Source organism: Psammomys obesus, unplaced genomic scaffold (assembly GCF_907164565.1).
Source record: "Psammomys obesus unplaced genomic scaffold, mPsaObe1.curated_primary_1811, whole genome shotgun sequence".
Taxonomy (NCBI): Eukaryota; Metazoa; Chordata; class Mammalia; order Rodentia; family Muridae; genus Psammomys; species Psammomys obesus.
In genome coordinates, this window is record NW_026590062.1 from 26993876 (window position 1) to 27009724 (window position 15849).

The window sequence follows — 15849 nt, forward strand, 5'->3', positions numbered from 1 at the left end:
CACACACACACACACACACACACACACACACACACACACACACACACTTAAATATTTTTTAAAGCAAAGCAGTGTTTTCAAGGAAATCTACCTGAACTCCATACCTTTGGGGTCATTGGAAGCTTCGGGTGGGTGCTGCTATGGGTTTGTTCCTAGCTGCTGAGATGGTTTTCCACCAGGAAGGTCATTGTGTCACTATTACACTTACTTGTTTAACGAAGGCTGTAACTCCAGCTCCCCTCTGTCACTTTGTGGCTGTACTTTAAACTCTCTTCCTGTGCCTTTTTCTCTTAGATTGAGGAGGACACATGGCAGAAATACTACTTGGAAGGAGTCTCCAATGAAATGTACACAGAATATCTCTCCAGTGCCTTCGTGGGTCTGTCCTTCCCTACTGTTTGTGAGTAAGTGACTGTTCACGGATGACCTTTGCCTCTCAGGGATGTGTGATGGGACTGTAGGACAGCCTTCCACCTCTGCTCACACTGGTTGGGACACTTAACACTCATTGAGGGGTCCCTGTGGGCTCAGTCCTGTTTGTGGACAGCAAACATTTCTTGACAAGGTTCCTGCCTTCAAGTTTTATGCTGGCTCTAATTTATCCTCTAGGTCCTAAAATCTTGAGATTGAATCTCTGATTTATACAAACTTACAATTTTTACAGTTTGCACATCTTAAGTAACACTACTGTGAGTTAGAAGCCTTTGAAAGGTGACAAGAACTCATGTGGCCCTGGTTTTATTTTGTTTCATTTCAGTTATTTATTCATTTATCTATATCTATCTATCTATCTATCTATCTATCTATCTATCTATCTATCTATCTATCTATCTATCTTTCTATCTATCGTGCTAGGGACTGAACTGAGGGCCTCACCCTCAGCCCCTATCTGCTTTTTATAGAGAAAAATCAAATCTTACCAGTTCCACAATAAAAGGAATTTTAATCTTTTCCTAACCAAGACATTAAAAGTGCTTTTCCTACTTACTGAGGAGCTATGTTGCCAAGGGCACAAAATGAAGCCTTAAAAAGGTCTTTTTTGGGTCAGATGGAAGGGGAGGAGGACCTCCCCTATCACTGGACTGGAGGAGGGGCATAGGAGAAGAATAGGGAGGGAGGGTGGGATTGGGAGAGGATGGGGGAGGAGGCTACAGCTGGGATACAAAGTGAATAAGCTGTAATTAATAAAATTAAAATTAAATTTTTTTTTTTTACAAAAGGTCTTTTTGGGCACTGAAACAGCTACCATACTCAAATAGTAAGAACCTGAACTAGTTCCCAGAGCACTTGCAACAGGTCTTACCCTAAGTCCCCTGGAAGAACTGTTGCCCTGGTCTTGGGAATTCTAGAGTGTACCTTGAGGCATGACGATAGCCCCAGATTCACCACTTATCATCTATGAATTGAAGTACAATCAAACAAGGGGCATATTCCCTATGAGAATACAAACTCTAAAAGTGGTGGACCTCTAAGCCTGACCCACTACTATCTGAATCCCTAGCAGAAGCGAATCTATGTTCTCACTGATAAAAACTGCTAACAAACAGGTGGGTCTGAGCTGAGGGACAAGACTCCATCTTTGTGCTTTCTGCTTGCCAGCCAAATGTTCCAACTGGTATTCTAGACCAGGAAGTCTAAATCAAACCTGAGAACCCTTCATAGTAAAAGAAAGCCAGGGGCCTTGGGACTCCTATTCTATTCTATATGCAGAAGGGAGGAATGGAGATTCCTGTCAGGGAACACAGCAGGTATTCTCTGCCAGTCTCTGGGCCCAAACCCCCCAAGCACTCCAAAATGGTTTGGTTGTTTACAGAAATTTCTCACACTGTCTCTAAGTGATAGTTTAAATGCTAAATGGACTGGAAAAGTGAATAGGTAATTGATTCAGACGGAGTTCTTTTCTGGAAATGGAAGCCCTGTTGTAACTCCCGTAAGCACCTTTCCCTTAGAGTGGTTTCTCTTTCTGTGCTGGACAAAGTTAACCATTTAGAGATGCTGGGAGATGATTCTCTTTTGTAGCTGAGCCTGCTTCCATAGGAAGTCTAGAGAAGTCAAAACTGCCAATGAGAGCAGAAGCAGCTGACTCTTTAAGAAGGCCCTTGGAAGTCCTCTGTGGTCAATACAGGGGTGATCTGAGCATCCAGTCTGTGTTGGCAGCACCCGGAAAGGCCCTATGATGTTAGGGATGCTAGCTGGGAAGTTTCAAAGCTCTCTTCCTTGGCTGTTAATTTTTCTGGTTTAACTAGTGTTGTGCCTGGCAGGAGCATGCTCAGGGAAGCTCTCTGTCACTTCCAGCATATCTAACCCCCCTCTTCCTTTGCCTCTGGAAAAAGGGTCACATTTTTAATACTAAGGTCAAGGAATTCTCCCCCTAAAAGCTCTAGCTGGAGTACTCAGAGGATGCACTGGACCCATGGGTTGGCATTGTTTAATTTGTTCAAGTTCCCAGTATCTCTGCACCACGGTATTTCATAAAATCAACAAAACAAAATAAAGAAAACAAAACCTGGATCTCTATACTCTCTTTAAAATCAAAGTTGGCCACACAGCATCCATATTTCTGCCAAACACTAACTGGCTCCCGCTTGTTTATGAAGTTGCTGTGTATGCTGTCTCCTAAAGCAGGATGGAGTGACAACAGCCCAGGTCAGCCCACTGCCTTTCCAACCACGTGAAAGAGCCTGGCATGCCGTGGCTATGTATACCAGTTCCAGCGTCTAGAGAAGCAGTTCTCGACCACGGTCTTTAAAAGAGGAAGAGGAGGGTGGGGCAGCCAGGAATGCCGAAACAGCTTCCTTGGAAGTGCTCTTGTCAGGCACAGCACTAGTAAAATATGAATTATTTCCCTTGATTGATTTTTGTCTTTAGAGCATGTTCTAATGAGGGTAAAGATCTCTTAGACCTACCTTGTTGTCAGAGAATTTACTATTTGTTCAGTAAAGCTTCTGAATGGAAAAAAAAATGCAACTTCTGATGTGAGTGAGAATGTGTTCAGCCTGGTGCTATTATTCCTTTAATGCAGCAATTCGGCAGAGGTGGGACTAATCAATAAAGAAAGGACATTTAATGAGATTTAGGAACAACCCAAAACATTGAAGCTCTCTTCAAGCATTTGATTATCTTGAGGCTTAATTATCTGTGTTTTCTACTTTAAATTAAAGAAAAGCCATAACTCAAAGTTACCAGCAGTTTAATGATAACACTCTTCAATTCAGGTTAATTAAAGCGCAGCCGTAATTAGAGTGTACTGTTGTATGTCACCAGGCTGCTGCCTAAGTGTTTTCATTACTGTAGGAATTGGCTATTCAATTTCAAGATGACATAAAGGACACCCAAATATATTTTAAGCTGGTTTGTGGAAATGGAAAATAATCAGAGAATATTCTGGGTATAATAAAGCACAGATAAAATATACAGATTTTCAGAGTGGTTTCCGTAATTATGTACCACACTAAAACAATATGCAACTGATGATGTTGCAAAGCATGGAAAGAAATAAATTTGCTCTTCTCATAGGCCACTCAGCCGGTGAGAACTTGGAGTTTTCTCAGAAGTTAGGCAGGGTAGACCTGTGAAAAGAGAAGGTGGCAGGTGCACAGGTGAAACTAAAGGTCATCTCTGAAGAAAACAGAAAGGGTTGGGGTGCTGCCAGAGAGACAGAGGCGCCCAAAAGCAAGTTCTTCAATACTTCAGGCTGAGGAGTCTCCTGTGTGCAAAATGAGATTCCAGCCATGGGGGCAACTCTGTGATTCCACCCTATGTGTCACCAAAAGGTGGGGCATTGTTCTGAAACCAGATGCTAATTAAGACAAAATTTACAATAATTCCCAACCTTCCATCTGTGTTGTCTCCCAGATAACTCCCAAAATGAGTAATATTTATATTGACAAAGCAAGGGGTATTAGAATAGTATAAACGTCGCATTCTGTACTAAAGAGTCCCCTTAGCTTGAAATTTTGAGACTCAGATGACCTGGTGGTACCTTTCCAAAACCACTTAGAAAACAAAGGACAGAACCATGGTTCTAATGCTCCTCTGGTCTTGTGCAACTGAGAACAGCTTGGAGTAGGTGACAGTTGAAGACTGGCTCATTAATGCTTTTCTGAGAACTTATAAAATGCTATCCATGCTTCATCTCCAGATGTTAAAATCTGGAGTAAGGCTTTAAAATGTGCATTATTATTTTTTAAATGAACAAGTGAGGTGATCCTTATCTGAAATCTGAGCACGTGAAACTGCCCTATCCTTCCAGCACACCACCCTACACTCTAGTAGCTTCTGTATCCTGCTTTGAGCCCCATCATAGAAGCAAACCATAGACTTGCAGGTGGGCTCACATCTTGCAAGCTTATGTTAAGATTTGGGCCTCTGGGAGCTGGAGAAGTGACTCAGCAGTGAGGCTGAGGAATGAGGAGCCTCATAGTGTGCACCAAGTCTAAGGACTGATATCTGGTGTCTACTCTTTCCAAAGACCTGAGTTCAGTTCTTAGCATCCACTCAAGCAGCTTACAACCACCTCAAAAATGTCTAGCTCCAGGGAGTCTAATGCCCTCTTCTTCCTCGGTAGGTACCTACACCCGTATCCACATATGTGCACATACACATACATTTTTTAAAAATATCAGAGCTTTTGCATCAACTTCCTTCTTAGCCACAGTTTTGGGATCTGAAGTTCAGAGTCTTCGTATCTGTGTACTTCTGTGATAACACCAGGCGTCTGTCCTTAGACGTGGTGCACACGATGAGGTTCCTCATCACTCAGTATCTTTCCTATCTCTTGCCTCTGCTTTCCCTCTACCCTGTTCCCATCAAATATTAACATGAAGGAAGGAAGGGAGGGAGGGAGGAATGGGGGAATAGACACTGTGGCAGTTTCAGTTTCTTTCACTTTTACTGTTTAGTAAATTCTGTAGTTATTAGTTGCAAGTCAATAGGGCAAAAAGTCAATGAATTGGAATAGTTTTACCATTGTGTCAGTTTTGTTGCCTTAGATTTGATTAACTGTTAAGCATGGGAAGTTGATGACAGTTCTTTTGAATGCCAAGTAAAGAATTTGTTTACCCTTCAGTGGTAACTTTAGAGTTTGAAAGTGGGGCTGAGGGAGCTCATGCCCATCCTCAGGGAGCATGGGGAATTCATGCAGCTAGAGTGTCAGTGTAAGGGCTCTTGGAGAGGCTTGCTGTACACCAAGGATGGATTCCTGGAGGAGATGCCTTTTGATGCACACTGATCCTGTAAGAAACTTGGGTTCTGTTGATGGGAAAGGGGAACATCTCCAAGGGAATAGAGAAGCTGAAATGCACAGTACCATAGGGAGTTTTCTCAACACACATGCTCCTTTGAGGTTTTCTAATCAGAACCTTGTAGATGGGGAAAAAAGAGGCAAATCAGCTGCAGTTTGACATTTGGTGCTTTGTGGGGCAATAGTGATGGTAGTTCCATTGTGGGAGCTAGCAAAGGTGAGGATGCCCAGGTAGGTGGGGGCAGGGGAAGAAGGTAGGCAGATGACCTGGAAGAAAGCAGGTTCAGCAATCAGGTTGGCAAGAACAGAGAGTTCCAGGTCCCAGGTCTCACAGCGAGCCTATTAGTCAGTCATTCATCACTTGCAAAATATAAAAGCTTAATTGTATGAGATTTTACAGCTCAGAGGGGATTAGGACAAGAAGTGTTTTTAAAATACGACATGTCTCTCTGTCTCTGTGCAGCTGATGGAGCAGTTAAGATTCAGCTTTGATGCTGAGCATTTAGTGCTTGGGTAACTTGGGGGAATTTAGTAGGCTGTGCTGAAGGGCAGCTCAGCCCCCAAGCCCGACTGCAAAGCGTGAATGCTCCTGTACTGGCTCCAGCAGGGAAGAAGACTCTGGGAAGGGATTTTCTATTTCCTCGCTTATCCACCCGCCTTCCATGTGCCTGGAATTCAGAAAATTGGACTCTTTGCCTGTGTCATCTTGCATGGAAAAATCTTTCAAAAGAACTACACACAAGGAAAGTTAAAACTGGTATAGCTCAGACAAAGAAGGACCTCTTGGCCAGTGCCCACTTGGGTTACAAAATTCTATTGACTATTTAAAAAAGACCTTCCCGTCTCAAAAGGGGCAGACAGGGCCATCGTAAACTCCTGTAACCTGACTTCAGAAAGGCATGTGCCAACAGAACTTATATAAAAACTTAAGGCTCATTTTAATATATATTTATATATATAAGTATATATATATAAGTATATATATATAAATATATGTAAATATATATTTATATATATTTATTATATGTATATTTCCTGTCAGATATGGTGCTATCTAGTCGCTTATGCTGGGAGTTCTGTAAATAGGACTGAACATACATGACCACAGAAGTGAGTGTAATTTTGCTAACTATGTCCACTACAGGAACTGAGAGAGTGGCAGGCAGTTCTTCCTGTACTATCAGATAAACCACCAGCAACAAACCCTGCTAAAATCCTCCTACACAGCTGTAGAGGCTGAAGCAGGTCCGGACTTCTCAAACAAGGCATCAGGCAAAGAATTTAGTTGGAACTGGGGTAGCTGCTAGGATCTCACCAGGTAGCTGAGGGTGCAGAGTAAGCTACAGCCTATGGTGTATGTTTCAGGGGAAGAAGGTCAGTAAAACTTCCCCTACAGGGCATTCGTTAGCACTTTAGGAAAATGCTAACTTCCCAAATCAAAGAATTAAATTATTTTGAATTTAAATGTCTTCTAGGGAAGAAAGATACTGTGTGTGTGCGTTTCTATGTTGTGGACATGTATGGATATACCTGTTTTAGAGAATAGGTGTAACCTTCGCATCCACCATTATTGAAGCTACAAAGAAATGGATAATGATATCATGTCCACTAACAGGCCAAACCGCCTCTACTTTCCTGGTGCTTAGTGTTACAAGTCTTGCTGTTTAGAACATATATTGTAAGTGGATATTCTCATCTCTAGAAACTACCCTTTCCAATTCAAGTTGAATATGGTTATTTTTCACTCTAGCCTCACATTCCCAAAGCCCTTGTTTGCCAGTACACAGTGTTTGCATCACCTCCACTGTGATTACGGTGCTTTTAGGGAGAGCTGGACTTAGAAGGCTTGATGGGTTTAGACAGTTTAGAAGCTGTTGTTTCTGTTGTCTGCCACTTTCCTGATGGTAGAGTCCTTTGCTCTCAGCCCCATCTTTATATCCACTTTGTAAGCCCACTGGAAGGTGCAAACTCTATGACAGCTTTCCATGCTTAATTCACACCAGCAAGTAATCTTTCTAGTCAAGGGGACTGATTTGATGGCAGGGACAATATATTTCTCTCTGGGTAGTTAGAGACAGCTGGACTCTAATTCTTAAGAGCCTTTGTTCAGGAACATCTGGGCTGAATATACTATAGTTAACAGATGATGCTGGCAATAAAAGAAAGAGGGCTTTGTATAATGGCATTGTCAAATTTGGTAGACCTCTACTTAATAATTATCAGGAAAGCAATCTAACTTGTTATTACAACAGTTTTATTGCAGATTTCTGGTTTAAGACCTTTTTGTGACATGTGGCATTTTTCCCCCTCTTGGAGGCAAAAAAAGTGATTTTTATTCCCCTGTAATTTTTGCAACCAGTGACAACTTCTAACACTGGACGTATTGGAAAATTTCTATTTAGAAACAAAGAATTAAACTCTCACTAACTTATGGCTAGGTTTGTCTTATTTATTACACTGTGAGGCTTTCTGGCTTTTTTGTTGTTGTTGTTCTTTCCTTAACCATGACTGTGCTTCTTGATTCTACATCAGTTCTATATACATGAAAATGCCACGGTCTGAAGAGTGAAGCCAGAGCAATGAAGATCATGTTAGGTAGCCTATGCCCCATTTTGCTTTACCAAAAGAAAACGGTGTGAGTTAGTGTTCACCCAAAGGACATCAACTCTGGATCATTTTCCCACATATTCTGAGGTGTGTGCCCTCTTGTAACACAAGCTCTAGAAGAGGTCAAGAATAAACAGCTCTCTGTATTTTCAAATTAGATTCACACCTTGGCCCAGTGGTTGGAAGGCAAACATTACGTTCCCAGAGCTTATCATGATTAGTATCTATTGTTCTTTCCATTTGCACCTTTCCCAGTCTGTTGGCATCTAACAAGCAAGATGAGATTTTTAGGATTCTGCACCGCACCCCTGTGCTCTGATCTCTACTCTGCTTCTTTTCCTCTGTTCTAGCCATTCCTGCGCATCGCCTGTCTCTTCATTCCGTTTGCTTATTCGACCTCCATCAAAAGCTGGTTCTTTACACCTGCAGAATGCCAGGGAGACAAAGCATGTGCCCTATATGCTAGAGAAGTTTAACACATGTGTGAGGGGAGGTGCAAGCATTCACAGGAGTGCTATATCAGCTCCCCCATTTTGCTTGTGTAGGCTTTATCTCCACCACTACCCCCGAACCTCCCATCAGACTCCACACCCCTGCTATGTACTTAAGCCAGCTCTCCGTGGCAGGATCTAACAGAAAATATTAGTTGAACACTCCAAGAGAGTCATACTTTTGTTTTCAGGGTAATTGATGGTTTATTTTCAGTATAGTTTGCTAATATTGAAGGGATACCCGATTGAGCAATATTTAAAATGTAGAGGCATATAAAGAGGCAGACTTCAATAAAGTTGAAGAGGGAGGAAGTCTGAGTGGTAGGAAGAGATGGGTGCTATGGGACACTGGAAAAAGTGTACCTTGTGAGGGGTCCCTTTTAGCTACATGAGGGATGGCTTTAGTGTGACCGTATTTGATGGGAAGAAAGAAAAGCTGAAGAAGCAGTTTTATTTTTATATAAAATTACATGTTAGTGTCTCTTTCTCGCCTCTGAAAGAATAGTGTGTCAAACGGCATGGGCCAACTACATGTTGGGCTGCATGTGGCTTTCTCTGTTCATATGAAGAGCATCAGCACACATCACATGGAGACTGCATCTTCACTTATTGGTTTGTTTTTTTTTTTTTTTTCAATGCAAAAGCCATTTAACCTTGAGCATGTGGATTTGCTCTCCCTGGAATTAAGTTTGCCTTCTATATAAGATGAAGAGGAGGGGCTGGAGAGATGCTTGGTCTTCTGGAGGACCTGGGTTCAAAACTCAGCACCCAGATGACAACTCATGATCCTCTGTAACTCAGTGTATGATTGCCTGGATTGGATTGACTTTTCCTGTATGAAAAAGATTCTTACTTCTTATGTTCAGCTGGTAAATGGCACTGTGCTGCGGTGATTAGGAATGAAGACATTCATACTTACTGCATTAGATATTAGCTGAAATGCCCCAAGGCAATTGATTGCACTCTTACTAGGAACCATTCTTTCCTTCCCACCAGTAGGGTTAAATCCACACCAATCCAATTAATCCAATTAAGATCTTTGATGCCATGAACTACTAGAGTCCTAAGTGAGAATGACAATTTTCCATAGGACATGAACAAATTAATTTTGCATGATCCCTGCTGAGTTCAGCTCTCTTACTGATTTTTATTTTTTGACTACTGTTTACATTCAATAGTGTGTGCTTAACCCGGTAATTTGCTTCAACAAACAATACATAAGTTATACAATTTTTTCAAACAATTTAAACCCCAGAAAGAAGAGCTGCATGATGAGTTGGTAGAGTGCTATGGAGTATAAACTAAGAGCATTTCCCTGCTATAGTTGGCGCTACTCGCACGGATGTTTCAAAACTGATCTGTATAACCACCCCAAAGTCCAGGTTATTAGGCCACTGGCAGGAAGCACAAAGCCTGCACATCACAGGCAGAGCCCAGATGCACTGCATGGAAGTGTTCCTCTGAAATATGACTATCCGCTGGAGACAATACTAAGGAGCTAGAACCTCCCATGCAAGAAAAAAAGCACATCTCTATGGCTACCATATCTTAAGTCGCTTTTTCATTTAAAACTAACTACAGGAGATGAGGAGATGCTTTAGGTGGTAAAATGCACAGTGTGCAAACATGAAGATCTGAGCCCGGTCACCAGCATCTGTGTAAAAAGCCAGGTTTGGGTATGTGCATTTGTAATCCTAGTGCTGGGCAGGCCGAGAGGGAAAGATCCATGAAGCTCACCAGCCAGACAGATGGGCAGAATCAGTGATCTCCATCTGTCAGTGAGAGACCCTGTCTCATAAAATAATGTCTGAGGAGCACTACTCAAGTAGACCCCTGGCCTCCCCAGTGTGCACATGCGCCCTTCACTCACATGTGTCCACATGCAAAGTCAAGTCAACTCCATGCCTCTCATTCACTTAGAAGAAGCAGAATGTGCTTTGTAGGGGCAAGCAGAGTTCTTATGCCCTTTCACCCACCTTGCTTTCTGACCCACTCGTGGCTTGCTTTGACTTGTTCTTTCAATGCCAGCTTTGAAGGCTCTGTGTCTGGTTCTCAAACATTTAGACCCTTCTCCTGTCTCAGGGCTTTGCTCTTGCCATTTCTACCTTCCAGAGATCCCTTTCACCATGCCTTCTCATTCCCATTTCCTCATCTCCAGTTCTCTCCGCAGAGGGTTCCTCTTAAACTGACACTCCCATTTTCCAGTTACTCTTTATCCTCACAAGTTGTTTTATTTCTACATAGGATTGAGCATGAGCTAGAAATTCATTATTGATTCACTGATATATTGACTTATAATTGTTCTTTCCCAATGGAAAAAGACACAGAAAAGATGTATCTCGTTCCAGGTGTCAGCCGAGGCCTCTTCTTAACCACTGCTTGGACTGTGTGAATAATCTGGGGCTTAGCTTTACCACCAAACAAACAGAGCTATTGATAGAAGGATAGTGTCTTCTGCTTAGGATGATGGTTAGAAGGAAGTAGGACCACCAAGGAAGATCGTACCCTTTGACCTAATACTTCTTCCTCTCTACAGTGCTGAGACTAAATAACCAGAGCTCATTTTTTCATAGTCACTTGAGTAGTGTTTCATTCTTTAAAATCTCCTGAAATATACAGTGCTGTTTATTGTAGAAACCTGTGATGTATCACATAGATGGTTCATTCCTTCTGCATGTGAGCTCTTGTCTCTGAACAGTCAGTGCACATCCTAATCTAAACTGTACTATAGCGTTTTCAGCTTTATATCTTATTCTTTGTGGCCCTCACATCTTAAAACATTTTTCAAAGATCGTTCTGAATTAGGCCACCTTGTAATGTATTTCATTTAAGCTTTGATTTGAATGTTCTACTGCACATGAAAAGCACTACCTTGAAGGCCTTTATGTTCCAACATGTTATGATATCTCTTTATACCCCCATATATATATATATATATATATATATACATATGCAAAAAGCATATAGATAGATAGATAGATAGATAGATAGATAGATAGATAGATAGATAGATAGATAGATATAGATATATATGCTTTTTGGAGCTGAGACACAGTGAGTAGAATATTTTTTTTTTAGTCCCTCTATGTTAGTGACTCCATTCACTCCATTTCACTGTAGGGAAATTCCAAATATCATGATGATGTTTTTGTGGTGACATAGAGAATCCTCAGATACCCAAAACTATGAGAAGCAGTCACAGCCAGTGGAAACTCAGTTGCAAGCTAAAGGATAAGTATATAGGCAATGAGTTTGAGAGGTTTCGGAAATAAAATCTATGAAGAGAACAATAGCTTAGAGTTGGAAATTAGACTACATGTGACCTGGGAAGATGGCTAGGAAGAGGAGAAGACACTGGGGGTACAGAGGGGGTACAGGACTTAAAGTAGCAAGGTGGGAACAAGCCAGCAGAGAGCAGTCTGGTCTGCAGCCCAGAGCTCTGGGCAGATGAGGTGAGACAGCTTGGATGGAGCCAGGAGTGACAAAGCTGGAGTCATGTGCTGGGCACTTAGATGGAGGCTAAGTATTATTACCATCATTCCAAGCACACAGGGGTCTGCTCTGAACAACAATATAAGCCATTTGTACAAAAGACCGAAATGGAGTCCAAATAACAGGTTGCCCTGCTCCAAGTCTCTGCCTCCCCCTGTAGTTAACATTTTACTACCCGACTGAGTAACTAATGAATCTGGCTGGTGCAAATCCCCAGGCACAAATCTCTGCTTGGGGTCTGTGTCTAGACATCCAGACCAGAGCCCAATTTGCACTTTGAACATCCAGTACCTTATCACTTGTGGGAAATAAGGTTTAATAGGGAAGATGGGGAGGCATCACTTTACTGACCCTGCCTTTGGCACCTGGTGGTAGACTGAAGATCCCCTGGATAATGACCATGTCAGGAGACTGTAAGTTCATAAGGTGTTTGTTATGAGACTCTGCTGTCCGCAAGCACTTACTGAGAGGCCTCTCTATCTCATTGCAGGCTCTGTTTTGTGAAGCTTAAGCTCCTGATGATAGCCATTGAGTACAAGTCTGCCAATCGGGAGAGCCGGTAAGTTGATAATTTGTGTTGGAAGTGTGTATTCTGGGAAGGTTCATCCACTTCTTTCTTACGTATGATTTATTTGCTTGGAACTCAATGCAGCACCCCACTGACCCTGCAATGCATTTCAAGACACTGAAGCTTCTATCCCAGACCAGCCTGTCATCCCATGCCCCACTGGGCATTTAGAAACAATTTCCCTGAAGGGAGAGGAGGGAGCCCTTCTCAGTAGCTCCACCCACTATGCTATGCCTTCTCCACAAGAAGGCAGGATCGGACCTCCTCTTGAAGCTCCTTTTACTGCTGTAAGCAAAAAGCAGGTGGCTCCTGGCCTTCTTTACAGCAGCCTGCAGCAGAGCCGTGAGGGAAGGTGCCAGCTCTCTCAATAGCTGAATTGCAAGCAGTCTATTGTGTACCATATGTGTTTCTCCCACTGCAGCCGATATCCAGGTGGCAGAATATCAGCTTCATGTAAATTAGCCAGGAGAGAAGAGCTCTGAGGCAGGAGCTCTCGTTATTTATTTATTTTTCCCTTAATGATGTGCAAATCAGACCGATGAGGGACAGGGTCTGGTTGAAATAGATAACACCCTAGTCAATACATGACCTTACTGCTGGTTGATGGGAGCATTGTAGGAGCAGGGGATCTGGTTGAGGGGATCCTACATGCATTATTGATAACATAGGTGGTCTTTGATCCTTGACTCTTAGTCATAATTTTGAAAGAAAGAGAGCTGGTTGAAAGATAGCCTGGCTTTTGTTCTCTGAAATGATGTATTCAAGTGCTGTCTCTGCTCTAGTAACGACTTTGCCCCTGCATGTTCACAAGGGCAGAGGGCAGCCTATCCCAACACCCACTTTCATTAACTGAGCAGAATGCAGGGCAACACTTGCCAGGTTCTGCTAGCATCATTTAAGGAGTTTTCATGGTCCTGATGAATGACCACACACACACACACACACACACACACACACACACTGCACATTTCCAAGTCTGTGTCTGTGACACAAACAAAACAAATGCTGGATCATAGGCAAGTGGATGCTGTGTTGTCTCTTAACTGTAAGATCAGATTGTCCATAGTCAATCTGATCAAATGCTTCCTTAATTGGAAAATCCAAATCAACCAGGCAGAGGATGATAAAATGGTAGATTTGGTGGCCATGTGTAGAACATGGTGGTAGCAATTTAAAAAATATGTATGAAAGGATACATTGTTCTTTTTCATGTTGGCAAAGGAATTAATATTGGAGTATTATTTGAACTCAAGAGAGGTTCTGTCAACATTTGCTTTTCATAAATTAAAGTGGAATTTCCTGAGGTTACTCTTTGCTTTTCTTTATACCAAACCTCACCTGGACCCATGTTTGTGGAGTCCTTGATTTTTTTTGAGGGGGCATTATAAATGGTAATGTTTGTGATGCCAAGTCAGTACACCTTTGTGGATCTGGGTGTTCTCTCTTTATTACTTTTGTCCATCTCTCTCAAAACATAAATGAATAAAAAGTCCGTGCCACCATGTAGGTGGTGCTGATGTCAATGAGTGCTTTCTGAACCTTTTGGAATTATTTATGGAGGAGAGGTCTACACCAAGCCACGAGCACCAGCCAGCCAGCCAGCCAGCCAGCCAGCCAGCAAGCTCCCTCTGGTTGCAGGGAAAGAGAGGGCTCCTCTCCAATCAGGCAGCATTCTAAGAAAACAGATTCCAGGTTCCAGGAAGGCAACATCTTCCCTCTGATAGGCCCTCTCACCTCACTGATTTATAAACCTGAGCTGTTTTCAACAAAGCCATGTCTAGAAATATAAGCTGTGGATTTTGTTTTTCCCCCAGTGTCTCAGAAAAGGGAAAGAGAAAGAGAAAGAGGGAGAGAGAGAGAGAGAGAGAGAGAGAGAGAGAGAGAGAGAGAGGGAAAATTTGTTTGGCTTTGTATTGGCTTTCTGTGTGCAGTTGCCAGCATTAATCCTCAATGTGGCTTGGTCTCCTCAGTGTGGAAGCACGTGAGTGCTTGTGGAAAAAGGCGTGCTTCAGGGAATGTGGATCATACCAAGAAAACACAGGACTCAGCCAACAAAACATCTTAAATCCAAAACCATCCTTTTTTTTTTTTTTTTAATCCTTGTGAGAAACATAATCCTGTTCCTCTCAAATTTTGTAATGGACCAGGTATAAAAATGGAGAGGAGCCACTTTTCTTTCCACCTTCCTACCTCTGACCTGTGTTAAAGGACGTTCTCTGTTGTTGGTTCTACCCATGATACTGTTTCCATGCTTTGCTGATAAACCTTGTTTTCACTCGAATCCTCCAAATGATTTGAAACAAAGGTTTTATTCCTTCCTTCCTCCTGGTGTCAGTCAGTTTATTATCAAATTGTTTGATTTGAAATTCTTTTCTTGTCGTTTTTGCAGAAGCCGAAAGCGGTATGCATTCTTCGTTAACTTTCCTTCCAACCTCCACCCTCTGTCTTCACTCCTAACCACAGGACTAACCATTTGCCAAGAACTCAAGAAGAGAGGGATTATATATGTAGATATATAATCTCATTCCCTTGTCTAGTATATATATAGTATATCTATATCTATACATATACATATATATCCATATATGTATACATATATATATGTCACCCATCTCCAACTAGAATACCTAAAAGTAGCTTGCTGCTGTCCTTGTTTGATTTGTTGATTATTTTGGTTGATGCACTAACTTCTTTGCAGAAAAACTAAAATAAAAAAGAATGAATGAACAAATAAATAAATACATAGATGGAAAGGCATAATCCTGTCTTTGATTACAATGATGGGAACAAATCGGATTAATGTTGAAAAGGAGGACGCTTCTCTCCAGCCCTCTGTGTCTGTTATCTGTATCGTCCCGATGTTGTCCTAGTGTCCATCAGATGCGGGTGCCCCTTGGTCTTCATCTCATATCCACATTCCCTGTGACCTCCTCCTCCCTCTGTTGAGTTTTCACTTTGTAGATCAGAGTTTCTGTCCTTTACCCACAAAACAGAGGCTAAGCCGTTGTACCTCTTCCTTTTCTTGCACTTGTCTGGGCTGACTTTTTGATTATCTAATTTTTTTTTTTGAGCAGTGCGATACTGAACTGCCTAGGTATCACATTCATGTTCTACTCTAAGCATTGTTTATTGGAACAAATTTATGGCTTTTCTCCTTGTGTGTTTGGACATAATTGTTAATAGAAAGTATCTAAGCTTTTACCATGCGACTTCATCCTGTTTTGCCGCTGTTCTGTGTTGCATGGAGCATGACTGAATTATCATCAATGGCATTTTCAGGATTTGGGTTTGGGGGTGATTGTTTTGTTGTTGTTACATTTTTCAGCATTTTTTTTTTCAGTAAAGCATTCTCTTAAGACAGCACTGTTGAAAAAAGACTACTACAATGCCAACATGTTTTTCTCTATGGTTATAATCACTGTCATGTGTTTGTGTTTATACTTGTGTGT

The 15849-nt window shown here is 41.9% G+C and overlaps 1 protein-coding gene across 5 annotated transcripts in view; it reads left to right on the forward strand.

The window, feature by feature from the left end:
• Positions 1-15849, forward strand: part of Kcnma1 (potassium calcium-activated channel subfamily M alpha 1) — a 680238-nt gene that overhangs the window by 523584 nt on the left and 140805 nt on the right. For all 5 annotated transcript variants that reach the window (XM_055605732.1, XM_055605733.1, XM_055605734.1 and 2 more), the window contains exons 15-16: positions 295-404; positions 12323-12391. In XM_055605732.1, coding sequence (XP_055461707.1) covers positions 295-404; positions 12323-12391 — 179 coding nt within the window. The remainder of the gene's footprint in view (positions 1-294; positions 405-12322; positions 12392-15849) is intronic.